This window comes from Natator depressus, chromosome 8, assembly GCF_965152275.1.
Source record: "Natator depressus isolate rNatDep1 chromosome 8, rNatDep2.hap1, whole genome shotgun sequence".
Classification (NCBI taxonomy): domain Eukaryota; kingdom Metazoa; phylum Chordata; order Testudines; family Cheloniidae; genus Natator; species Natator depressus.
The window spans coordinates 48,508,392-48,536,137 of NC_134241.1; the positions used below are offsets into that span (position 1 = coordinate 48,508,392).

At 39.7% G+C, this 27,746-nt stretch overlaps 1 protein-coding gene across 3 annotated transcripts in view; it reads left to right on the forward strand.

The window, feature by feature from the left end:
• The window catches only part of RABGAP1L (RAB GTPase activating protein 1 like), a 549,683-nt gene that overhangs the window by 149,570 nt on the left and 372,367 nt on the right, over nucleotides 1-27,746 (forward strand). For all 3 annotated transcript variants that reach the window (XM_074960981.1, XM_074960979.1, XM_074960980.1), the window contains 2 exons: nucleotides 12,248-12,341; nucleotides 18,345-18,495. In XM_074960981.1, the coding sequence (XP_074817082.1) occupies nucleotides 12,248-12,341; nucleotides 18,345-18,495 (245 nt within the window). The remainder of the gene's footprint in view (nucleotides 1-12,247; nucleotides 12,342-18,344; nucleotides 18,496-27,746) is intronic.

The following is a 27,746-nucleotide window of genomic DNA, read 5'->3' on the forward strand; positions in this document are numbered from 1 at the left end:
CTTATTGAATTTCATCCTATTTACTTCAAACCATTTCTCCAGTTTGTCCAGATCATTTGAATTTTAATCCTATGCTCCAAAGCACTTGCAACCTCTCCTAGCTTGGTATCGTTCGCAAACTTTATAAGTGCACTCTATGCCATTACCTAAATCGTTGATGAAGATATTGAACAGAACCAGACCCAGAACTGATCCCTGTGGGACCCCACTCGTTATGCCCTTCCAGCATGACTGTGAACCCCTGATAACTACTGTCTGGGAACAATTTTCCAACCAGTTATGCACCCACCTTATAGTAGCTCCATTTAGGTTGCATTTCCCTAGTTTGTTTGTGAGAGGGTCATGCGGGACAGTATCAAAAGCCTTACTAAAGTCAAGATATACCGCATCTACCGCTTACCCCCTATCCACAAGGCTTGTTACCCTGTCAAAGAAAGCTATCAGGTTGGTTTGACATGATTTGTTCTTGACAAATCCATGCTGACTGTTACTTAGCACCTCATTATCTTCTAAGTGTTTGCAAATTGATTTCTTAATTATTTGCTCCATTATCTTTCTGGGTAAAAAAGCTAAGCTGACTGGTCTGTAATTCCCCAGGTTGTCCTTATTTGCCCTTTTCCAGTCTTCTGGAATGTTTCCTATCTTCCATGACTTTTCAGAGATAATTACTAATGGCTGAGATATCTCCTCAGTCAGCTCCTTGAGTATTCTAGGATGCATTTCATCAGGCCCTGGTGATTTGAAGACATCTAACTTGTCTAAGTAATTTTTGACTTGTTCTTTCCCTATTTTAGACTCTGATCCTACCTCATTTTCACTGGCGTTCACTACGTTAGACATCCAATCACCCACCAACCTTCTTGGTGAAAACCGAAACAAAAAAGTCATTAAGCACCTCTGCCATTTCCACTTTTTGTTATTGTCTTTCCCCCCTCATTGTATAACGGGCCTACTCTGTCCTTGGTCTTCCTCTTGCTTCCAATGTATTTGTTGAATGTTTTCTTGTTACCCTTTGTGTCCCTAGCTAGTTTGATCTCATGTTGTGCTTTGGCCTTTCTAATTTTGTCCCTACATACTTGTGGTGTTTGTTTATATTCATCCTTTGTAATTTGACCAAGTTTCCACTTTTTGTAGGACTTTTTTTTTCAGTTTTAGATCATTGAAGATCTCCTGGTTAAGCCTGGGTGGTCTCTTGCCATACTTCCTGTCTTGCCTATGCAGTGGGATAGTTTGCTCTTGTGCCCTTAATAGTGTCTCTCTGAAAAACTGCCAAATGTCTTCAGTTGTTCTTCCCCTTAGACTTGCTTCCCGTGGTATTTAAAACTCCCTGAGTTTGCTAAAGTCTGCCTTCTTGAAATCCGTTGTCTTTATTGTGCTGTTCTCCTACCATTTCTTAGAATCACGAACTCTACCATTTCATGATCACTTTCACCCAAGTTGCCTTTCGCTTTCAAATTCTCAACTCGTTCTTCCCTATTTGTCAAAATCAAATCTAGAACAGCTTCACCCCTAGTAGCTTTCTCCATCTTCTGAAACAAAAAATTGTTTCCAGTACATTCCAAGAAGTCGTTGGATAATCTGTGCTCTGCTGTGTTATTTTCCCAACAGATGTCTGGGTAGTTGAAGTCCCCCATCACCACCAAGTCCTGTGCTTTGGATGACTTTGTTAGTTGTTTAAAAAAAGCCTCCTCCACCTCTTCTTCCTGGTTTGGTGGTCTGTAGTAGACCCCTACCTTGACATCACCCTTGTTTTTTACCCCTTTTATCCTTACCCAGAGACTTTCAACAAGTCTGTCTCTTTTTTCTATCTCAACCTCAGTCCAAGCATATACATTTTTAATATATAAGGCAACACCTCCTCCCATTTTTCTCTGCCTGTCCTTCCTGAGCAAGGTGTACCCTTCTATACCAATATCCCACCAAGTCTCCGTGATGCCAACTACGTCATTCTTGTGTTTATATACTAGCATTTCAAGTTCTTCCTGCTTATTCCCCATACTTCTCGCATTAGTATACAGACATCTATGATACTGATATGATTCCCGCCCCCGCAGTTCTGTCTTGTTTCTCCCTTATTTCTGCTATAACAGCCCACGCTCCCCCCATATTCCGACCCTTCTCCCAGGCCTCCATGTTTTTGACTTTCCTGTGGGCTTTGGTCACCTGCCCCCGTCAAACCTAGTTTAAAGTCCTCATTAGGTTAGCCAGTCTGTAGCCAAATATGCTCTTCCCCTTCCTCAATAGGTGGGCCCCATCTCTGTTTAGCAGTCTTTCTTCCTGGAACAGCATCCCGTGGTCAAGGAAGCTGAAGCCCTCCTGGCGACGCCATCCTCGCAGCCAGGCATTGACCTCCAAGATGCATCTGTCTACTGAAGTCCCTACCCTTGACTGGAAGGACTGAAGAGAACACCACCTGCACCCCAACTCCTTCACCCTTACTCCCAGAGCCCTGTAGTCACTTCTGATCTGCTGAGGGACATACCTTGCAGTATCATTAGTGCCCACATGGATGAGTAGCATGGGGTAGTAGTCATAGGGCTAGATGATCCTCGACAATCCCTCTGTAACATCTCGGATACAGGCCCCTGGCAGTCAGCATACCTCCCAGGATGCCATGTCAGGGCGACAGATAGGTGCCTCTGTCCCCCTCAGAAGAGAGTCTCCAGCCACCACTACCCTATGTTTCCTCCTGGGAGTAGAGACTGTGATCCTCCTACCCTTGGGGGTATTTGGCTTCTCCTGTTCAACCTTTGGAGGTGATTCCTCATTACTCGTTGCCAGGGCAGCATAATGGTTCTCCATCACCATAGTGGGGTGGAGCACTGCTTGCTGCCAGAAGTAACCAGCAGCCAGTGTCCTCCCTGTACCAGAGCCATGTTCTCCTCCCCTGGTGGCATGACAGCAGTCCTCTCTAGCTGATAGCGTCCTCAGCCTTGGAAGTCTCCATATGAATACTGTCAAGGAATTCCTTGTGTGCACGGATGCTCCTCAGCCTAGCCACCACCTCCTGTAGCTCTCCCACATGCTTCCTGAGAGATTCCACCAGCAGGCACCTCTCACACTGGATGGTCCCCCCAGCCTGGCTTTCTGTGAGTGGGAAATGTAGGCCACAGTCTCTGCAAATCCACACCAGGATCTGGGTAGAGGCATCCATTGTTAGGTTCTCTGTCTGGATACAGGCGCAGGTGGAGGAGACAGGAGCAGTGTTGGCACTGGCAATGTGGCCCTTCCTAGCCATAGCGCTTTTATTACGTCTCCCTCCCACAAATTCCCCTGTTTGCAGTTCCCTGTTCGCTAGCTCCCCTTGGTTGCTTAGCCTCTGGCTTTTAAGGCCTTCCGTCCTGGGTCAGCCCTACCCCCTCGTTAATCACACACGGGGAGGGTGATCACAAGGCTGATTGAGGCTGATCAAGGGAACAAAGGCTCAAACAGAAAAGCAGAAAATCAAAATATCATGAATTTGTTATTAGGGTGTGCAATAGCCTGCTAGGTAGCTTGTCACTGTTGGGAGGATGGGTTTTCTGGGGTTCTCCATGTGTTACCCTCTTGGAGAACATTGTGATTCCCCCCCTGCAGTGGCTGTCAGTGCATCTGTGAGTGCTGGGGAGAGGGCATGCAAGAGCAATACACGGTGTTCTTTACCAGTAGGGTCTCAAAATACTGCCCCTAAATCCTGCTCTTGTTCTGTTCTCGTTAGGATTCTTAAAAGCAGTTCAGAAACTGTTCATCTAATTCTAATGATTAAACTCTATTTAAAGGGCTGGTACTATCTACAACTGAAATTTGGCATGCTGTAAAAGTTTCAGCTTGACAATAGTCTTGTAGCAGTTTTAAGAAAAAGTGGCTACTGAAGATAGCTAATCAGTTTTTTTAAGCCGTTTAATGATTTAGGATTGTATTGTAGCTTTTGTAACTCCAAAATGGTTTCCTCCACATCTCCTGACACTGAAGTATTGCGAATGATTAATCTCTATACTGGATGAGCTATAGTAGGTATCATAAATAAATTAAAGGAAATGTGAATATCTGGTGCAAGATACTGCATGCTGTACTTGGTGTAAAGATGCCCACGGAGCATAAGAACATCGAGTAGTCAGCAACATTAAATCTATAAGAACTACATCTGGCTACAGTCAAATAAATCTTGACATAAGAGTCCATAAATCTTGACATAAGAGTCCACTGATTTAATCTAGTTTAGGAAGCACTAATCTTAGATCAGGTTTCACAGTGGTAGCCGTGTTAGTCTGTATCAGCAAAAATAACGAGGAGTCCTTGTGGCACCTTAGAGACTAACAAATGTATTTGGGCATAAGCTTTTGTGGACTAAAAGCCACTGCATCAGATGCATGCTTGCATCTGATGAAGTGGGTAAACTTATGCCCAAATACATTTGTTAGTCTCTAAGGTGCTACAAGGACTCCTCGTTGTTTTAATCTTAGGTCAAGTTTTGGAGTTACCTCCTTGTTTTAGTCACACTCTCAGCAGTTTCGGGAGATACAGTTTCTTTGGGGAGATACAGCAGAAGCCTTTCACTCTAATGTTAGAGTACACCAAATGAGTGTGCATATTGGATCACTTGGACTCTCAACTGTGTTTTTATAGCTTTCTTTACTTGTGTGGGACTGGGATGTCCAAGAGGAGGAGCCACCCATTAGCTTTATAAAAAGGGGACTGCTCTCTTGAAGGAAGTCTACTGTTAACATCTGTTTGGCAGTAATATTTTCAGCTGTCCTAATGCACTGCTCTAAAGTTTCCCTGCCACTCTGCAGCAAGAAAACTTTAAAACAATTTGAGATGCCCCTGAAAGTTCCAGTGCTTCAGACTCAGCTGTGGGGAAGTCATAAAATCCATAATTGTGTGGTCTGCGTACGTTTTCCTTTTAAAAATGTTTTACAAAACAACCAAAAAACCCTCCTCTGCAGATTCTTTGTTTTAATGATCAGGCAGTTCGCAGGTATGGTCAGTTGATTCTAAAACCACTTGAAAATACTTTAAATGCTCCATTATATAAATTGTATCACTCTACTACTATATCAAAGATATTCTTATCCAGATAAAAAATAGTCTAAAATATATTGGATCAAAACAGATCCAAATAATAGCCTCAGCTGCCTTCAGCCCATCTGCCTCTGGTTTGTGAGATGTGCGTAGATCCCTGAGTCTCTTACAGCCTTTTAAGAGATGAATTCCTACACCTGCCTTCAGATATCAAAGACCGTATTATCCACTTCTTCTTCTTCCTATTTCAACAACACTACCACCAACAGCAATCATCTTTTTCTCAAAACTGGTATGGAAGATGTCCCTTTAAGTCCATGCTGAGACAAAAGAATTTGTCCTCCACTTCTTTACCAGCAGTTCGACGTCAGGTTTGACGTAAGGTTTGAGAACAGCAAATCCCAACTTTGATTTTTGTTCCTTTTTCTTTGGAGACCATTTAAGCCAATTTCCCAGTAATTCACAAAAGATCACCACAGAAAGTGGGTTTTCCACACTATAAAAGACTGTTTATACCATCCAGTTCAAAATCTTCCCTCCAAACGAACCTTCTCCTTCCCTATTCAGGAAGCCCTCTGACAAGATGGTGTTAAGAGAAAAAAACAACTCTGTACTAAGGGAGGGAGCAGTAGAAGAGGTTATGGTAAATTTCAGAAATTGGGGTTTCTATTCCTCATGTTTTCTAATACCAAAGAATGGTGGAGGTTTTTGCCCACTTCTGGATCTGAGGAAACTAAACAGGTACATTTGAAGGTTTTGCTTCAAAGTGTTAATAGTGGGTTTCATTATCGATTTCCTATCTCAATTGGTTTGCTGCTCTTGACCTGAAAGACAGTTAACTGCATATTTCAATAAGACCATCACACAGGAAGTACCTTCATTTTGCCACAGGACAGGACCATCTCCAATACAGGGTCCTTCCTTTAGGGCTCTCCAGGGCACCCAGAGTCTTTATGAAGTGCATATCCATAGCGGCAGCTTTTCTGAGAAGACGGGATTTTCCTGATTCCTGTATTTAGATGATTGGCTCTTAAAAGCAGCTTCCAAACATAAGCTGGAAATAGGCACTTGATTCACGTGGTCTCTGTTCCAGAGGTTGAGTATTTGGATTAACAAAAAGAAATCTCTATAAATGCCTTCACAAAGTGCCCCTTTCATAGGAGTAATTGTAGACTCCAGGATAGCCAGGGCTTCTGGAGGACAAATTCCTAAAGATGTCATATGCCCATTCAGTATCTACTTCAGAATCCATCTCAGAAGGTGAAGTTCTTCCTCTCCCTACTAGGTCTTATGACATCAACCTTATGTGAGAGTAAAGATGATACTTCATGCCACTGGTTGGCAAGAAACGTCAAACCTGCAATAGACTACGTGAACCTCGTAATTACTATTACAAACAAGATCTAGAAAACTCTTGTGGTGGACGGACAAGGATCATATAATGCAGGGAGCTGAGGTTCAGCCCTTCTTCCCCATCATGACAATTACAACAGGTGCCTTGAAAACAGGCTGGGGTGCCCATGTCAACAACCGTGTAACAAGAGAGCTCTGGAATCGGGAAGAGTGTCACCTCCCCGATCAGTGCTTTGGAGTTAAGAGCGAGTTGTCTGGCACTCAGATCTTTCCTCCCTCAGGTGAAAGGATATGTGGTTCAAGTGGCCATGGACAGTTATAACAGCAGTATATTATATTAGGAATTGGGGAGGAGCCACTAAAGCCTTGGGAGAGGGGTATTCTTCATGAGATTTATATGGGAGCCTTCAGCCACTTAGTGGACCAGCTAAGCAGATCCACAGATATAAGAATGGTCCATGAAAGACACTGTGATCAGGGGAATTTTTGACCTATGGGATACTCCATATATAAATCTCGTTGCCACAAGGTACACCACCAAATGCTGTTTGTTTTTGTTCAAGGCAGGGGCATCTAACAGATGCTTTCCTCCTCAGTTTGGATACAGATCTGATGTATGCTTTCCCACTATTCCCTTTAATATTGAAGGCTCTGATCATGATCAATCAGGATGATACTTGTCGCTCCAGAATGACCAAGACAGCAATGGTACGTGGACTAGCTCCTCCTTTCAAAGGAAACTTCAGGGTATTACCACTGTCATAGGACTTTTTGTCATAGCAGCAAGGGTATCCTCTTTATCCACTTTTGTTAAATTTGACAGAATCTCTGACAGAATTAGAGTACTGTTTCTCTCTAGATGTACAGCATGTGTTACTAAATGCTAGAAGCCAATCAACCAGAAAATGTTATGATTTGAAATGGAAAAAATTTTCACTTTGGGTAGCCCTTATTCAATCCATATTTGAAGTATTGTTTCTAAAGAACGAGGGTTTATCTGTTGTCACTTAGGGTACATTTAACTGCAATTGCAGTGTTTCACACACCACTAGATGGAAAATCTATATTTCTAATATAGAAGTTTCTAAAAGCTTTACTATATTTCAGGGTGGATTTGATTTACATCATGAAGAAAAGAAGGTTCTTTACCTGTAGCCAAGGTTCTTTGAGAGAGACTTTGCATATTCATGCTCTGTACCTTTTCCTCCCTCTTCTGCAAAGTTCTAACTATTTGGGGGCTCTGCATTAGCGGTGGAAGGAACTGCGGTGGCAACCGCTGCAGTGCCCGCTTTTACAGCCCTGCCATCAGAACATGCTCAAATGTTGAGGAGAGGAGCACCGAGGGGCCACATGAGCGCTCATATTGGCACTGCTACTAGAAGGTTGCACTGTTCAGTGGCACTGGTTGGCACATGTCTCAAGAGTGTGAATATGCAGAGTCCATCTCCAAGAACCTCAGTTATAGGCTAAGTAACCTTCATTTCTGGTGTTGCTGACTAGGCTGGAATATGTCTTGTGGAGCTTAGTCATATGTTTCTCAAACTGCAAGAATATTTCTTGTGCATTTATTTTCAGCAGTGGTTTAGTAGAACCATTTTACCTGTGAACATACATTACCACTCAGGTTCTCAAGTTTTTATTTATGTATTTATTTATTTTTAAGCTTTAACCTTGGAACATTTTTCTGATTATTTTTGCTTTGTTCTGCTCTGGATTTAGAAGTTGCTATTTGTAATGAGCTTCAGGTTTGGGCCAGGTAGATCAGTGGGACGTCATATTTTTATTGTGATTGGCTGAATTACCCCATGTGACCAATAATGGATCTGCTCAGCAGAATCCATTTTTACGTAGTGTCTGAGGGAGAGAAGAGGGAAGAATTGTATCTGATCTAGCTGGGAAAATCAGGACGAGAGAATTTTTAAAATTTCATTTATGCTATTAAATTTCTTTTAAAAATTACTGTTTTTAAATTTTAATTATTGTTCAGGTTTTAAGGATAAGGAGAATGGGTCCACAATATTTTCCGTTACTTGCTTTAGAATTTAATAATATGCTTTGCAGATCTGGGCTTCAAAATACAGTACATTTCCATGGGCCATAATGAGTTCTTCAAGTTATCGGAAGTGGTCTCGTTTTACTATCGTATATTTTAATACACTTCATTATCATTATATCCTTGCTTTATAAGGGAAAATTGATTTTTCTGAGCTCAGTGTTTCTACTTTTGGTTCCAGTGAACCTGCACAAAAGGATATGAACTCATCAAATCAAAATTTTGCCTGTAGGACTGCATGGAGATTAAAAAAAATGGGGCAACGGGATTCACTGAAACCTTCGTCTTCTCTATTTCAGGACCTATGAAACCATGCAAACTGATTCTGACCCAAAGAATTTAATGAACCATGTTTTGGTTTGAAATGGAAGAGATTGTGGAACTCTGTTTTTCCAAACCAGTATTTCTGTTCACATTGCTTTGAGTGTTTTTGAGGTGCAAGACATGAGCTATCTTTGTCCTCATTGTTGGCTGTCAAATTCAAGGACCAATATGTTTTTATTAATGACTTGTACTTGGCAACTGCTGAGATTATTAATTAGGAACCTGTACTTGGAGTCAGAGTGACAGCGATGAAGATTTAGTTAGGAGAGAAATCATGCCAGTATGTTGGACAGATCCTCCTCTACATGTTGGCATCAGTAGTTCAATATATCAACTTGTTTCTAATATGAAATGTTGAAAATTCTTGGAAAATTAAAGATGTTGGCAAAGACTCAAGAGTGTGGCTGAGCTCTGTCACACTCTCTTGTGGAGCAAAAGTTGCTTTAAGCCATCTTTTGTGCTCTCTGGATTCTTGGGATAGTTTGCCCCCGGGCAAAGTTTAAAGCATACTCAGGCCTGCTCTGAACTATATTTAGCTGCTTTGGGACTCCAAGGATAATGGGAACATCGCAGCGACTCTTTTGTGCTGCCAGAGTGGTACAAAAGAGCTATGATTTGGCCTGATCACAGTACCAGTTATCTTCTAAACCATACTAGTTTTGAATATTTAACAGTATTGGGTTTTTATTTTGCTTTTAAGATTGTGTTTAAAGACCTAAAATTACTAGTAAACATATAATCAGAAATCTGTGGTTTCAGTGGTTGGAACCAGGAAAAAGTTTGTATAGATGGTAACAGGTCCTCCTTTGTATCTGTATTTATTTTTGGTGATGGTCGGTCCTCTGATATATGTGAAATACAAAGATCTCATAATTTCTTTTGGCAGTCTAATTTGGCCCCACCTTGGCCATAAATTCGTCAGTACCACTCTGCATATTAGATGGCGTCAGATGAGAGCAATGTGAAATGTTTCAGTGTGAGACCGGAGGGGATTTTCCTGTAGTTAAGGTAGTGGACTGAGACTCTTAAAGATCAGAGTTCAGTTCCCAGCTCTGACACGGTGTGAGACCTCGGGCATGTCACTTAAACTCTCTATACGTCTGTTCTTCATCTGCAAAATGGGGATATTTCCTTTTTTCCACTCTGACTGTAAACATCTTGTGGTAGATATGTTGCTCCAAAAGCTCTTGGGCCAGTCCTTCCACAGCTTGAGAAGAATCTTCACCAAGTTCATGTGCCTCAAAAAAAAAGCTCCAAGATTATCTCATAGACTCCTCAAATTATTCTGATTGAATGGAGGATTAGGTCAACCCAACTAAATGAGTTACTGTCTTTCCATATAATGGTTGTGGTCACAATGTTTCCCAATACACAAAACACATGTAACCCCACTAAGTCTTGCACCTGAGAGGGAACACTTTGTGACATCAAGCCCATTTCCTTTTCAGTTGTGCCAGCCAATACCCTATGAGATGAATCTAGTCTTTAATCATGAGCCTTTCTAGAAAGAAAAGGAGTACTTGTGGCACCTTAGAGACTAACCAATTTATTTGAGCATAAGCTTTCGTGAGCTACAGCTCATTTCATCGGATGCATACTGTGGAAAATACAGAAGATGTTTTTATACACACAAACCATGAAAAAATGGGTGTTTATCACTACAAAAGGTTTTCTCTCCCCACCACCCCACTCTCCTGCTGGTAATAGCTTATCTAAAGTGATCACTCTCAAACTGGACAGTCTCTATGTAAAAGAATAAATGGATGCAAATCAGATGTCAAGAATTATAACATTCATAAACCAGTCGGAGAACACTCTCTGGTCACGCGATTACAGACATGAAAGTTGCGATATTACAACAGAAAAACTTCAAAACCAGACTCCAGCGAGAGACTGCTGAATTGGAATTCATTTGCAAATTGGATACAATTAACTTAGGCTTGAATAGAGACTGGGAGTGGCTAAGTCACTATAAAAAGTAACCTATTTCCCCTTGTTTATTCCTTCCTCTCCCCCCACCCCCACACACTCACACACACAATGTTCCTCAAACGTTCTTGTTAAATCCTGGATTTGTGCTGGAAATGGCCCACCTTGATTATCACACACATTGTAAGGAGAGTGATCACTTTAGATAAGCTATTACCAGCAGGAGAGTGGGGTGGGGGGAGAGAAAACCTTTTGTAGTGATAAACACCCATTTTTTCATGCTTTGTGTGTATTAAAAAGATCTTCTGTATTTTTCACAGTATGCATCCGATAAAGTGAGCTGTAGCTCACGAAAGCTTATGCTCAAATACATTGGTTAGTCTCTAAGGTGCCACAAGTACTCCTTTTCTTTTTGCGACTACAGACTAACACGGCTGTTACTCTGAAACCTTTCTGGAAAGAGTTCTCTCTCTACTTCATTAAACTTCTGTTTGTGAAACTTGAGGTTTGGATGTGGGTGGTAAAGCTTCAGAAACAACCCCTGGGCTGTAGATATATATCTCAGCTAGCAAAGCATATAACTGTTTAGAGTACACTTTTCAATAGTGAAGTCCCATTTTCAGAAGTGAGTTAGGAACCTGAACTCAGTGAGATTTGGGGCTTGTCTCCACAGGGAAATAGCAATTCTGGAATAACTGTTTTGCAATATCTATTTTGGAATAGCTCCCTGCATCGATGATGTATTCCAGAACATAATTGATGTAATTCCAGAATAGTGTCCATATGGGGGAGTTATTCTGTTATAGCTAAATTATACCAAAATAGCTGTGCTGGTCAGTTTCCCTGGTGACGTTTGAAAATGGGATTTAGACTCCTAACTCACTTAAACTGTTTAGAAAATGTTCCCTGTAACCCATATCTTCAACATAATTTCTGATTCACAGGCTCATCCCATCCATTTTACCTCTGTTTCTAACTCTACATTAAAGCCACTTATCCTTAACACTCCTGAGATTATTGCCTCTTCACTTCTAACTTCCCATATAATTTCAGCTTCCAAGTCACGATATCACTTTTGCTGCTCTTCTGTGGATCTTTTTCAGTAAGATACTGTTTCATCACTGTGGAGTGTGATCAGAGTTCCTGAGGCAAGAACTGTGCATGGTGTCCTAGGTGTGGTGCAATGTAAGGGACTAATATAGTCTGCTCTACTTGATGAGAAATTTCTCTGTATATAAAACCTGGAAATGGAATTGGCTTGTATTTGGCAGTAGTATAGTACTGAGTACTCTTATTTAATGCATCACTGATTGCCACCAAGTCTCTTCACATAATGCCTTTCTAGATACTAGTTCCCTAATCTGTCTGTTGTGCATTCTTTCCTAAATGTGTTAATTTTAAACTTCTGCATCTTACATTTCATCCCTCACTTGTCTGCACAAATCCTCAAGCTTTCCATATTCCTTTGTATTTTCTGCCTTTTTTTGTGTTGTCTCCTATAACTGTTTTGTGTTTTCAGAAAAAATTGTTATTCTATAAATCTGTTAGCACTTTGGTAAATGTGTGCATGTTTTTGTTTCTTTGCAGAAAGCGATAATGAACTCTCAAGTGGTACTGGTGATGTGTCTAAGGATTGTCCTGAGAAGGTCTTGTATTCCTGGGGAGAATTACTGGGGAGATGGTAAATATTAACTTTCTCATTTAGATTTTTAAATACTGAACCTTTTCACCTTTCCGAAGAGCAGATAAAGGCTCATAAAACAATACAAGGCCTAAAATTCCCTTGGCTTAAATTTTAATTTTCTTTTTCCATTTAAAAAATCCCCAAACATTTTAGTTATGATTATAAAGTAGAGATGCTCCATATGAAAACATGTATTTAAACCCAGAGCATAAAGGATTAGCACTTGTATTTTTAATTGGTGGTTATTCTGGGGATCTCTCTCCCAGTGCTTCCATGAAAGCCCTGGTCCCTGTGTTACTGCGTTTTCCGAGGTTTATTTGACTAATTATTCTCCTCAACCTTGGTGTTAAACATGGTTCATTTCATGCTCCCTCCTCCCCATCCTGTTTAAATGCTTATCTTTATAACCTGATTTATTAATTTGTACTAATTTGTCTGTTCCCAAATCTTTCCTCCTTATGATGTTACATGTTGTGTATTATGGTTTCATTGGTATTGATTCTTTCTGTTGGTCCTATATGTGATAGAATCCCAAGGGGACACTGATCTGTTTTCTCAGATGCCAGGAAGAGGTTTTTAAATCATGTAACAGACTTCAAATTGCCTTGCTTAGACCAAATTAAATTTGATCAAATGTATTTTTTGGCAAAATTCTCAATTTCAAGTTAACATTCAAATGCATATTGACACAAGGTTAGAAAAATTAAAATTGAAGGCTTACATGTTGGAGGAACTTAGTCTTCCCAGGTGAACAAATGCATGTTTACATCTTTCAAAAGAAGGCAATCCAGGATACATGAAAGGCCTGGTGAAAAGTTAGAATTTGATGAAATATCTTAGAAATTTTCAAATACCTAGAAAACAGGTTGCAACTTTTTTCAGACTGATAAAAACATATTCGTTTCACCTTTTCACAACTCAGAAATGTCCAGAAGAGTTTTACCCAAATTAAAATAAAATGCTGTTGAGATGCAGACCGAGCATAGAAAATTTTAGGCCACAATGTGGAGGTTGAAAGGTATGAGCATCTGCAAATTGAAGGTTGTAATAGAAACTGTTTTGCCAATAACTATAGTGGGTATTGCCTAGGCTTGTGAAAAGAAACACATTCATGGAATGAAGTAGCTACATGGATAGTGCCAGTATGGATGGAATGTTATTTTTGGGACTTCAGAGCTAAGTGGGAAATAGATTAGAACAAAAACTCTGTGTGTTATGGAACTGGCAAAATATGCATGCATCAAACCAGATTATCCTTATTCCCTTATTATTTGTGACTCTGTTCTTTATCTTGCCTCTGTTTTGTTGCTTTCACCCCTTGAATCAAGTCTGCTATTAAAATGTAGGATCATTAGGTGCGGTGGGTATTTTATTTTTCTGTAAAGTACGTAGCACTCTTTGGGTGCTAATATGGTGATAGGGTTACAATAATAAGATTGTGGTTGTTTCTGCTAAATTGTGCCGCTGCAGAGTTATACCCGACTTTCATTTAAGAATTTAAAATTTTAGAAAAATGTAATTGAAGGAATGGGATGGAATGGATCTGCTGCGGGATTTAGCTTCAACACTCACTCAGTCTTTAAATAAGATTAGATTGGAATGCAAAGCGCTTTTCCATCCTTAGTTTTCACATGCAAATGCTCCTGAAAAACACCCAGGGTATGAGTAGTGAGCCGGAGGGGAAGGACCTCAACCAGCTTGAAGACCAGCTGCTGCAGGCCCCTGCCTGCTAGTTTATCTGAGGACTTTCTTTGTGGGAACCTTCTGCTACTATTAACCCAGCAGAGTCCTCTGTCTAGGTGGTGGCACCAGGAGTCATCCTCTACAGCAGTGGTGCTCAACCTTTCCAGACTACTGTACCCCTTTCAGGAGTCTGATTTGTCAAGTCTCAAGTTTCACCTCACTTAAAAACTACTTGCTGACAAAATCAGACATAAAAATACAAAAGTGTCACAGCACCCTATTACTGAAAAATTGCTTACTTTCTTATTTTTACCATATAATTATCAAATAAGGGAATATAAATATTGTACTTACATTTCAGTGTGATACTTGAGCCTGTTTTTCATTTGTGAGCCTTGTCTGAAGCCAGAGCCTTGGGTGGCAGAGCTGAAGCCAAAGCCCTGATGCTCAAGGCTGAAGCATGTATCTTAGCTTTGCGGGGCCCCCGTAGTGCGGGGCCCTGGGAAATGGTCCTGCTTCCACCCCCTAACATCAGCCCCACACTTACGACCCCTCTAAACCTGTCCTGCAACCCCCCTGGAATTCACAACCCCCAGGTTGAGAAACTGATCTCAATGTGTTGAGTACCCCTTGCAAGACCTCTGCATTACCACCAGGGGTATGTGTACCCCTGGTTGAGAACCACTGCTCTACAGGGCCTTCTGCTGTTGTGGTGGAAGGGATGCCTCCACCTTGAGACCTCTGTGCGGTTAGGTGGGGCTGGGGCATTGCTGGTCATGTGCTGACCCCAGCATGTTCAGATGTAGAGATAGGTTTGGGCTTACTGTATAAGTATAAATTGGGTATACTGTATAAGCTCTCCCAAAGAGAGAACAGGTAGGCTGTCCACTGCCATAGGAGATGATTCGTGTGTGGATGGTCTTCGCTACTACCATCACCTCAGATTGAGAGGGGGCTTGGAGATGTGCCTGAAGTCCCAGATTGCCTTAATCCAGGCTTGCATTAATGAGAGGTAGGAGGAAATGGATTAAACCTAAAACACGCTTGCCCAAATTCAGCTTTAGTGTAACTCCACTGATGTTATGTCAGAGATGAATTTCGCCTGTTCAGTATTTGAACTTTTGAGGAATTGTTTAGTCTTTCCAGGATTTTTTGAAAAGTATAGCATTAAACAGTTGATCAGAAATGTAACAGTTTGAAAATTAAAAATAGATAAAATAAAATAAGCTCCTCCAACGTGCCAAACGCTACAGCATATGCTGAAAGAGGATACATGCCTTTGTAAGAAATTAACATTTCCATCTAGAGAATTGGTGCACTGATTGTTTTGGAGATAAAAACTTCTTGTATGTTAATTGCTACCTGTCATTGAATGTTACTGTAAACGGGTGGACTGATATGACAGAAAAATTGCATAGATGTAGTCTGTAAGAGATTTTTCCTAAAAGAAGTCATAACAAGATAAGCAGAAAAACAAACAAACAAATGGAAGATAGGGGACTGTCTTCTCATTTATTTAATAAGTCACAGTATGTAGGGCATCCTTAGAATGAGGTTTATTTTTCTGAGCTGAACTTCTGTCATAACCAGCGGAATTCTCAAAAAGATGTGGATAATAGCTTCTGATGTGTACATAGATAATGGCCATACTTAGTAGTCTTTAACCAGAAATATTTATAGCAACTGTAATTTTTTATTGTTTTTGTTATGTCTTCCCAGGCCATAATCATATGGTCTTGGCATCTCTGATAATATCCTGTATTTGTTCTTTGACCTATTAAATAACAGCTGCTGAAGTGTAGCCAAGATAATAAATGCACTTTGTAAGAAATTAAAGATGTAAATCCACCAGTAGCCATGAGAGACCTAGTCCTTTCCAAATGCCAAACGGTGTATGTGATAAAAATAAGCGGATAAGCAAAGCTTTGTGGGTTTTTTTTTTTTAAAAAAAAGCTGTTTCCACAGCCAAACAGATGGCAGAGGGTCATCTGGCAATAGAGAAAATAAAAAGCATACATATTTATTTTCTACAGTAAAATGGACAGCAAGGAATATTAATCGTTTAAACTATTTCCCAGATAGACACTCAGATACCTGAAGAGTTGCTAATTGTAAAGGTACAGAGTTTTGCTTGACTGCATGGTTATTTTATAACGTAAACTGAACTATCTAATACTATCGAGAAGTGCTATCTGTGCAGTAAAATTAATGTACTTGAGTATTTATGTAACAAATCAGTTATGATCCTGTGCATGCAGTGCTCAAACATGCTTGGAAGTTGGAAATATATGATGGTAATGGAGTACAGTATTCTGCTCTCTTGACTATCACTGTATATTATTATCTGTGTGCTCTTGCTGCTGGTAGTGAAGAATTGCTTATTGTCTTTCATGTGCATGTGAAAGTTTACCATCTTAGCTCTTTGTTGGATTTATTTACATGTTAAAAGGCTCAGAATTAAGTAGGCCTTTATGTTTACTTACAAAGAAAAATTGTTTGCTTTGGTTTCTGTAAATTACCTAACAAATAAAAAGAAATTGTAGTTAAATGTGCAGGTGTGGGAAGCTCACTCGAAAGTACAGCATGTATCTTACGGAATTATTGCTTCAGAATTGATGAACTTCATCACCCCATTTTAGACTGTTTAAACTTTGTGTATTTTGGGGGCATAGTTATTTGTTTGGTTTTATGACAATAGTATTCCATTCTTTTTTATTTTGTTCCCTTCTTACCACTTGCCTGGTTGGTGGTGGTTTCACTTTCAGTTTAAATTAAATTATAAAGTCGGCGGGCGGGGCGGGGTAGGGACTTGGTTTTCTTACTTGTCTTTTCATAGCAATGGCACTATATAAATAATTACCAAACGCATCTTAAACTACTTTTTCGTGGGTATAGATATCTTGCTAACTAGTTCATGCTCACTGTGTGTAACTTGTGTTTGAGACCAAAGAATCAATTCAAACACTGACCTTCTGCTGCATTTTTGGAAATTGCCATGATAGATCAAAGCAATGGTCCATCCAGTTCAGTGTCTTGTCTCTGACAGTGGACAGTATCTGATGTTTATAGAAGAAGTTCTGAAATCTCTATAATTGAAAATTACAAAATATACTTATGGGAGAAACTTGACCCTTCCATTAGGTGATTAGTGGGTGGGATTTTATTCTGTGAAATATGATGGTTGATGTGTCGTACATGATTAACCCATCTAATGTAATTGGACGTGATAGCAGTGATGCCGTTATCATTATGTAATCCTTTTTAAATTCTACTAGGCCCTTTCTCTCAATTTTTGAAGTGAATTCCACAGGTGAATTATGTGTTAATTTTTTAAAAACATATGTCCCAGCCATGCATGAATCTTTTCCATCTTCTACGCAGGGAGTGGGACTAGGTTGAGAAGCAGTGGACAAGAAGTCTAATAGAGAAGTGCTAAATTATTTTTAAAAATACTTTTAAATTAATTTTCACTCATTAATTCATAGATTTACTTGTAAATCCTTAGAAAAATTAATTCAGTACTCAGAGGAAGTGCTGTAATTTGGTGGGTTTCAGAGTAGCAGCCATGTTAGTCTGTATTTGCAAAAAGAAAAGGAGTACTTGTGGCACCTTAGAGACTAACAAATTTAATTTGGTGGAAACACTGTATACTCTTCATAAGTAACAAAGAGGTTGAATCCCTGCTTTACAAGCAAAACTCAACTCAGCTTTAACTATGGAGCTGTAACTAGTGCCTCTATAACAATAATATTAAAATATTATCAGTGCCTCTTTTTATGATACCCAATGTATTTTATTTGCTTTTTTAAACTGCAACTGTACATTGAGCAGATGTTTTAAATGAACTTCCATAATGGCTATGCCTTTTTCCTTAATAGTTAGTTAATTTTGAGCTCACCTATGTGTATGAATAGAGAAACTGTTCTGTGCACTACAGATTGTTGCACTTGCCAACAATGAATTTAATTTATCAATGTGTTCTCCGTTGACTAGCTTGGCTCCCTTTTCAGTTCTTCACTTTTCTAGTCTTGATTAAACCTCTCTAATGTTGACCTTTTGGGTAATAAGCAAATTTTGATTTTGGGAATTCAGCAAATTTTGTCACCAATCCTGATATGAGTTCTTGTGGCAGTTTTGTTAGTAACCTGAGAAGTACTTGCAAATATGAGCAATGAAACAAATATTTATGGTTTGAATTAGTCGTGACTGTACTTTTGAGAAAAACACACATACTCAGAAAACTTTCCATGTATTTCTCATACTGAATGTTTATGTCTCCTCATATAGGAGAGGTAAACACTTAATTTGTTTTCTCAGGCACAATAACCTTGTTGTGCGACCAAAAGGACTGTCTACACTGGTGAAGAGTGGCGTTCCAGAGGCACTAAGGGCAGAGGTTTGGCAGTTGCTAGCAGGATGCCATGACAACCAGGCCATGTTGGACAAATACAGAATTCTCATCACAAAGGTAAAAATTATTTATGCTTTCGTTTTCTAGAATAAACTATATAGAACCTCAGTTTTGTGGCTGAAAAGTGACAAGTGTGCAGAATTGTTTTAAAAAAAAACAAGTAATTTGAATGGTGATGAACACACTTTACCCCCTGCCGTGGGTAGCTGCTGGATGGCATTCATTAACAATAGAATCCAATGACCTATATCCATAGTAATGTTTGACATTTAACTTTCTGCTTGCCTTGATAACAACCACTGCATAGTCTTATTTTTAAAATGTTGGGTCTTATTTAAGATTTATTGTTTGTTACACAGCAATTGGAGGCTGATGCTATTTTAATTTTTGCTCTTTATTGAAAGAATATGATCTTGGCAAAGGCTTTTTTATATAAGAATATTAAAAAGTATATTTAAGTATGAAGAGACTTGGCTCCTCTTCTCATCACATGGTTTCCAGTGCATAGCATCATTAGTAATCTGGAGCAGTGGTTCTGCAAACTTTTCATTTTATGGACCACTCTGTGAGTGGAATATCCTCTCATGGATCACCTCCCGTCACCACATCCCAATGCCTCTGGTGCTTGGGTGTCCTAATAGTTTTTGCAGATTATCAGGAAAGGCTTCCCAGACTACTGATGCCCATGGACCAGAGTTTGAGATTCATTAGTATAAAGTTACAAAGCTTCTGTGCATTTTCAGACTAGTCATTCTGTTTTATAAGATTTATCTATCTTATATTTCTAAAACACATATTACTGTCGTTTTATCTGATTTAAAACAATAGCCACAAAGATGAGTGTGATGGAAGCAAGTAATGACTCCAGTTTTACGTTGTGGTTGTAAAATGTACTGGATTTATAGCCCCAGAGACTGAAATTTTCTGTCCACAGAAAACATACAGCATGGGCAATGGCAATGCAAACTTCTCACAATGTCCTCTCAGTATGACTCAGTCCTGACTACTATACTAGTAGTAATTAGTAGCATACGTAGGGTGCCATCATTTTAGTATCTGGTGCCCTCACAAGTCTTAAATAGAGACATTAGAGAGATGGAACTCTATCTTATCCTGTTGTTGCTTGTACCTTTTAATCTGACCAGTCAGCTGGGGTTTTAAGGTGAGAAAGTTGTTCCTGGAATTGAGAGAAGAGTTTGGTTTTCATGGCCTATTTAGCCTTGCCAGCAGCAGTATCAGTTGATACTGTTTTTTGTGATTTGGACACAGTTTTCTCTGGGAGCCATTTGGAGACCGCCATTTGGAGACCACCATTTTGTTGTGTGCTGCATCAAATCCATTCACCGTTATTCCTCCCCTCCATTTTAACAGTGGGGAAGCTGTTTATTGCAGGGTAAAAAAGTTGATTACTTTTTTATATGACTCTGATCTTCAAACTGTTGCCTTACAGAAATATGTAGCTGCAATTTGTGCTTTTCATGAACTAATAGAAGATAAGGATTTCTAGGTGGCTTATATTTTTCAAGATTATTAAGGGACAATTGCATCTAACGTTCCATATGAAATTTTTGAAAACTCAGTTTTGCTGAATGGAAATCTTTTTCTCTGAAGGCATGAACTTTGCCCCATCAACTACAAATATACAAAAGCTGGTGATTTATATAATTTGGCATATGATGGATAAAATGGTTAGTGAAATGAGATGAAGTGGTTTTTTTTTCCCAGTGAAGATGTTGTTTTCACTTTAAATGTTCATCATTCTGCTTACATCTTTTACTGGCCCTCATGCCGGTCCTGGTGAGGTCTTATTCTGTAAGTGAGAACCTAAAGACCTTATGAGATCTAGCAGGTATTAACAAAGTCTATACAATTTGTGATGTTTTAACATCCTGTGTTTCAAATTGTTCTGAGGGGGGCTTGTCATTCAAAGGCTTACGTTTAAAATTGGCTGTAGCATGCTTTTTGTTCGTCCTATGTGGTGTAACTGTGCGTGGGGTAGATGAATGGGAGGGGGAGAGAAAAATACAAAGGCTTTCCCATTAGTGTTTCAGCAAGTATCACTTGCTTCCGTTCTCAACGTGCTGGGGCACAACCCAAGAAGTTGTACCCCGATTATCTTGGCGAGCAAAGGTGAATGGAGAGCAATTCAGCTGTTAGTAGGAATTGTCAGTGATCCCTTTTTGGCATCTTTTAAAGAAGCAGTTGTTAAACTCTTGATACAGAGAATCTTAATTAGAGCAGTGTCTGCAACCTCTCTTTTTAAGGGAGGTTTATTGAGTAGGCTGTGGCAAAGCAGCTCAGATAATATCGAGAGTGTCAATACATCTGGCGATCTTTATTTTAGGCCTTGTTATGGTATGGAGGTTGAATTGTAGGATGATCATCTTTTGGTGACTGAAGATTAAGGGTACATGCTCATTCTGTTGGATCCATCTTCAGTCTTTGATCACAAGATACTGTTAACATGGACATTTGTGGACCCTAGCATGGATAGTTGAACCAGCCCCATTCTTTTTTCTCTGACAGGTTCAAAACATTTTGGCAATTGCTTATCTGTGGATGTCAAGGCTAATTCCCCACTCTGGCACTTTTGAGTACAGAAGGTGGGGGCCCGCAAGGCTCCTAAAAATTAATACTGGCCGCTCCAGGCTTGTATTAAACTCCCATTTCTGACCTTGGATTGGTAGATGCTGCCACCACCCAAGTGCAGAATCCCTTTGAGAGCCCAGGAAGGCGCACTTGGAAATTCGTTCCCGTGAGGTACCCTCAAGCCCTTTCACCCCCCATCCAGGGAAGAGTTGAGAAAGAGGAGTGGGGAGGGGGGGGCAGGGGGAAGACAAGGAAATCAGTTGTTGTCACCAGCTAATTAAACAACGTGCACAAACCTCTTAAGACACAAAAATCCAATTCTATTCTAAAAAAAAGTAAATGTTATTAATAAAAAAAAAAGGAAAAAATACATCTGGGAACTCAGGCTATTGCTAGATCTTAAAAGAGCAACTGCAAGGATTAAGCATCAAGAATAGCTTTCCTGAGGTCCAGCTTAAAGGTTACAAGCAAAACAAAAGCATCTGGGCTTAGCACAGAGGAATCCACAAGCCGTAACGAAATAAAAGGGATAAACCTATCGCGTCTTCCTAGACATTTCCTGATCTACTTACATATCTGGGGTTTTAAATGAGTAGTTTCTAGGTATAATATTGTTGATTTTTTTGTACCTGGCCCAAGCTTCTTACAACATAAACGCTGTCCTGTCCGCCTCTCCCCAGGAGAACAACAGACAGACAAAAGGGGAGTCTTGTTTTAATTTTTAAAAGTTCTATCCTTCCATTGGCTCTTTTGGCCAGGTGCCCACTCACTTCCTTTTACCTATGCATAGCAGTGAGAGCAATTAGAGAACAGCTACTAAGAGGGATTTTATAACTGCTGGCTGGGTGTCCATAAAAGGGAACTACCCTCCCGCCCCTTCATTTATCATAGTGGACACTCTCATGTGCAGTACTCCAGGATTCTGTTCTGTCATGCCTCCTGCTCGACATGTATCTGAGGCTGTTAAGGGAGATAGTTAAGTGGTATGAGTTAGTGCCTTTAGTATACATATGATACCTAGCACTAAGGTCTTCCTATATCAGATCCAGACTGCACAGTCTATCAGCTTTTCCAGTCTCTGGTCAAGATAGAGGCTTTAATGAGAGCTACTTGGCAGAGCTCAATTTAGGGAAGACAGAAGTAATGTTGACAGACAGGGAAGAACAGTGGGAGGGAAAACAAAGGTGGCATGAGGTTCTTTGAATGAAGGAATTGGTTTGCCTTTTTGTTGCTACATTTCACAGTGTGGGTTCCTCTTGGTTTCTTGTCTGCTGGATTTGCAGATAGGAGTGGTGACTCATAGACTTTAAGGCCAGAAGGGACCATCGTGATCATCTAGTCTGACCACCTGCACATCACAGGCCACAGAACCTCACCCAACCACTGCTATTATAGACCCCTAACCTCTGGCTGGGTTACTGAGCTCCTCAAATCATGGTTTAAAGAGTTCAAGTTACTGAGAATCCACCATTTACTCTAGTTCGAACCAGCAAGTGACTTGTGCTCCATGCTGCAGGGGAAGGTGAAAACCCCTCAGGGTCTCTGACAATCTGACCCAGGGGAAAATTCCTTCCAACTCCAGATATGGCAATCAGTTAGACCCTGAACACGTGGGGGAGACTCACCAGCCAGACACCTGGGCAAGAATTCACTGTAGTAACTCGGAGCCCTCCCTGTATAGTGTCCCATCTCTGGCCATTTAAATTGTTTGGTAATAGCAGTGACAGATGGGCCACATGCCTTTGTAGGCAATCCCATCATACTATCCCCTCAATAAACTTCTCAAGCTTATCTACAGAAGAGGATAGAAACGTCAAATCTATCCTATCTTAAGTATCCACCATGCTTTATTGTTTCTCCACTTTCTAGACACAGAAACACTCAACTTCCTGTGAATGATTCTAGATAATGTAGTCCAACAGGAAATTGCTTGTATTAAGTAGTATTGTAATTAGAAACACCACGGAGAGCACTCAAAACACTGTGTGCACATATTGGTATTTTGTAACAGTGACTGCCAAATTTCCCTGAATCGAAGGAACGAATTGTGGGAGTAAAAGAAGGAAGACGGACATTGAATTATAAGGGGACAAAGTCCAGAATTACACACCTCCCCCAACACAGGCAATCCAAGAAGGTCCAGACCGGACTGGTGCAACATAAGTAAAATACAGGATGTTGGCACCTTGGATGCTGATCCAGGCTCAAAGCCACTGGTTCAATAAGAGCTACACACAAAATGAATGCAGGTGCACCAGCAGTTAAGTGTAAGTGCCTCCCACTATTCCAATGGTTTTGGCCAGCACACGGCATTGCAATACATCACAGACCCACTCTAAGAACAAATATGCCTGATAGAAATCTGATACACGCCTGTAATGCTGGCAGACCAACAGTGGGGAAAAAAGCACATTTCATACCACCCAAGAAGCTCAGCACAACTTCTGCAATTCGCTCACAGAGAGTACTTTTTTCTAGCTGTACTTTGTTAAAAGGTTGTGACTTTATCATTTTGAATGTAGACTGTGCGATACTACTGCATGCCTTTGTCACTTCCAGATTGGATTGCTGCTGTGCAGTCTGCCACATTGTGACTAGCTGTTAAATGGGTGGAAAGGGGTGGGGTGCATGGAAGTAGCCTTTCTATGTACCTGCAGAATGGAACAGCCTTTGCACACGCCACTGTGTATCAAGAAGTTCGCATTTTGTTTCTGGGTGTGACCTGCTGAATGCTGGCTGCTGTGTAGACTGCTTCTTTGCTTGCATGATACTGCAACACTTAAGGTCAGCTGTGGTAGTTGAGCTAACAGCCTTCATGTTTAACTGGAAGTGGGCTGGTGGCATGGTGTTTCCAGTTAGGGACCCACAACAATAGATCTTGCCCCACTCCCTTTAGTTTCATAAGGTTTGGATCTTTATCTTAATGGCACATTGTAAAGATTACCTGTTTTCTCATGTTTCAGAGTAACAGCCGTGTTAGTCTGTATTCGTAAAAAGAAAAAAGAAAAGGGGTACTTGTGGCACCTTAGAGACTAACCAGTTTATTTGAGCATGAGCTTTCGTGAGCTACAGCTCACTTCATCGGATGCATAGCCGATGAAGTGAGCTGTAGCTCACGAAAGCTCATGCTCAAATAAACTGGTTAGTCTCTAAGGTGCCACAAGTACTTCTTTTCTTTTTTCTGTTTTCTCATGCTTTTCTTGGGGTTGAGGGGTTGTAGTTTCCATTGAGGGATGTTTGCCTTTACTTTATTGGACTTTGGAGGGGTTCTTACTTGTCAATGTTTTGTTTTGTTTTGTTTTTTTAAATCTTTGTGCGTGAAGAACTTTGGACTTTTATTACAAATTGAAATAAATATCTGATGGCCGGCTAGCTTGGGCAGTGTTGTACAATAAATCCAGGTTCAACTCTTCTGTTCACCACAGCGTATTTTTAAATTGCTGGGTTGAATGTCATTTCACTTTGTATGTTAGATCATTTTGCCTTATGTATACCTTCTTCTAATATTGTATATAGTTTATTTCTCTGCATGTAGTTATTGCTCATATAATACTTTTTCTGTTTTCTATGGAAATCTCTTTAAGCTGTTGCAAAACCTAGGAACATAGGAATTGCTATAGTGAACCAGATAAAAGGTCCATCTGTTCTGATGTCTTGTCTCTAGTGATGGCTGTTACCAGATATCCTCTTAATGGACAATTATGGAATAATCTGCCAATAGGGAAAGTTTTTCCCTAAACCCTGTCAATTCAGGGTTGATTTATATTTTGAAGAATTTTCTTTGGTATTTAAAAAAAATGTTAATTTAATCTTGGATAATAAAACTCAGTATTTTATCCATATAAATGTCTGCTCCTCTTCTGAATCCTACTAAGGTCTTTGCTGCAATACATTTTTGTGATAATAAATTCCATAGATTGTTCGGTTTCAAAATTTAAATTTCTTGTCTTAATTTCATTGTGTCCTTTTGCCCTTGTATTATGAAAAGAAGGTAAATAGGAATGCTCACCTTATTTTTTTCTGTACCCTTCAATGCCTCTATTGCCTCTTCTCTTATTTGTTTCCTTTCTGAACTAGTCACCCTCTTTTTAGCCTTTCATTGATGGGAGGTCTCTACATTCTCTGATTTTCATTGCTCTTCACTTGACCTTTCCTATTTGTGAACCCTGTATAAGTATTCAGTGTTTCGGTTCGTTTCTGGAAACTCAATGTCTTGTTGGGTTTCTTGCCCTCTTGGTAGCATAGTCTCTAAAAGTATGAATCTTTACAGTAGAAGACTTGGATGCAAACGAGTAAATCAATTATCTTTAATTAAATGTTTGCAAATATGGATTTAGGGACCTAAATTGAGGCACAAAGTAGGAAAACTTTGGCTTTAGTCCCTAAGCAGGAATGAGGAAAGACACTTAGTCTCTAATACTGAATGTATAATATCTAGCCATCATTGCTTATGACTATCTCAAGTAGCGAAGAGAGTTATGTTAGTGTCTGGAGGCTTTGAAAATACTCCAGCACTGACCTGACATAACCCACAGTGAGGATCTAGCTGCTTGACTTCATGGAAAATTACTGCTTGTAGGCAGGCAGCAGGAAATACATCATATGTGGACCATAAGATGAATTAAATTGTGGTAGATACTAAAAATAAATGTAATTCTAATTTGGAATTTTAATAATGTACAAACTTCTTGAAAACGTCATAATTTGACAAACAGTAATGCAAAAAATACTTCTAATTGTCTAACCATGTACTGTCAAGTAACTTCATAATTAATGTTCCCACATTTCAGCGTACAGTTCAGTGACAACATAAAATGGTTATTTAATTTTAATTTTTAACGATGCAACCACATCAAAATAGCATTTTAAATACATTTTGTTTTCCCTTTTGTGAGTGTTAGAGTCTGTGTTTTGCGTGGGGTTGGGGTTTTTTAAACTCAACATAGGAAAGAAAGATTTCTCCCCTTATTAGAAAGATGATTTATAACATACCTTGTCCTCCAAGAGCCCTATCTGTTGTTCTTGACACAACATTGAGAGAAGCAACTTGCAGAAGCAGGCAAGCTAAATGGAGCCACCTGCTATGATGGACAAATGGCATGTAAGGTAGGGAAATTGAAGCAGGAAAGCATTTCTGATGAGAGAGAAAAGGAATGGGTGGTAGTGTCAGGCTGTCTGCAGTGGCTCACAAATGTGAGTGCCAACTTAGGGCAGACTGTTACAAACCAGGGCACAAACCCCAAACTAGTGTGTTCCATAATTAGATTTCACCAACCAAGTATGAACTCTTCAAGCACTGTAAGCCTCAACATGGAGTCATGAACAGCCCCCTTGGGTATTACAGTCTGTCTTGCCACCCAGGCAAGTCTGCTTTTGTGATAGATGATCCCTTACACCAAAATTCACAATAATATTCAGGTTTCAGAGTAGCAGCTGTGTTAGTCCGTATTCGCAAAAAGAAAAGGAGTACTTGTGGCACCTTAGAGACTAACAAATTTATTTGAGCATAAGCTTTCGTGAGCTACAGCTCACCTCATCGGATGTAGCTTACGAAAGCTTATGCTCAAATAAATTTGTTAGTCTCTAAGGTGCAACAATATTCAGGTTACTCCCAGTCCGAAAGGACCAGTCACGTACCCCAGTCAATTGTACCTTAGATCTCTCACCAAAGACAACACTTGGCACATAGGTATCAATCACATTATAAAGTTTATCAGGTTTTGTTTACAGTTCATAAGCCCTGTCCTACCCACAACATCCTATCCATAAATCAATTTGCAAATCTTTTAAATGAAAGACTCACTATAAATGTGAATTATTATTTAAAGAGGCAAAAATGGCCTATCGCTTAGAAATAATAAAGGCACCTCACTGCAGAGGACTTGCCAGACTTGAAAACGAACAAAATCTTTCCTATCCTAGATGCATCTCATTAATGTTTCATGTTTCCTTAAATTTTGTGGCTTGATTCTTAAGAAAAAAACAAACTTATAATAGAACAAGGCAAACTATTATTAGTGTTGCCAGAATTGAATCAGCTCGAGAATTATTGTTCTTTCAAGTTCTCTGTGATTACTTAATGGGATGCTGTCAGTTTAAAATCACATTTCTCTGTTTGCTAAGGTGCTAGATAAAATATTAAATATGTTTCTTAACTGCATACACAGGAACAAACGATCAAGGACAGGCAATTAGCAGACAATATTAAAAGAGAATTGAAAGTGATTTATTTAGTATGCTGAGAAAAAGAACAAAATTGTCATTATAAGATGTGTTTGGCGTGTTATGGGGTGATAAATTTGGATGTGAATGCAGTACAAATTTCCTTAAATTGACTGAGATTTGTATGAAGAACCTCAGGCAAGAGTTAATGGCTGTATTTCTGTATAGGGGAACCAGACAAGTCTGTCCATGCTTGTCATTATTATTGGCTATGGAAATAGAAGCATTTGCCCAGAAAATTAGATATAATCAACTAATTAAATGAATGGAAGTGGGGAAAAAATCAGCCAAAAATTAGCTCTGTTTGCTCACTGTGTAATGCATGTATCTGGGCCAAGAACGTAATTGCAGGCCATTCAGTTGGAGAACAACCTTTCCGGAGATTCTTCTGGGTTTCAAAATATGGGAAGTTTGATTCTGGGATTAAATTACAAAATCAGGAGAACAAATCTCTTCAAAAAACAAATTGAAATGGATACAGGGAAGCAATTGCCATC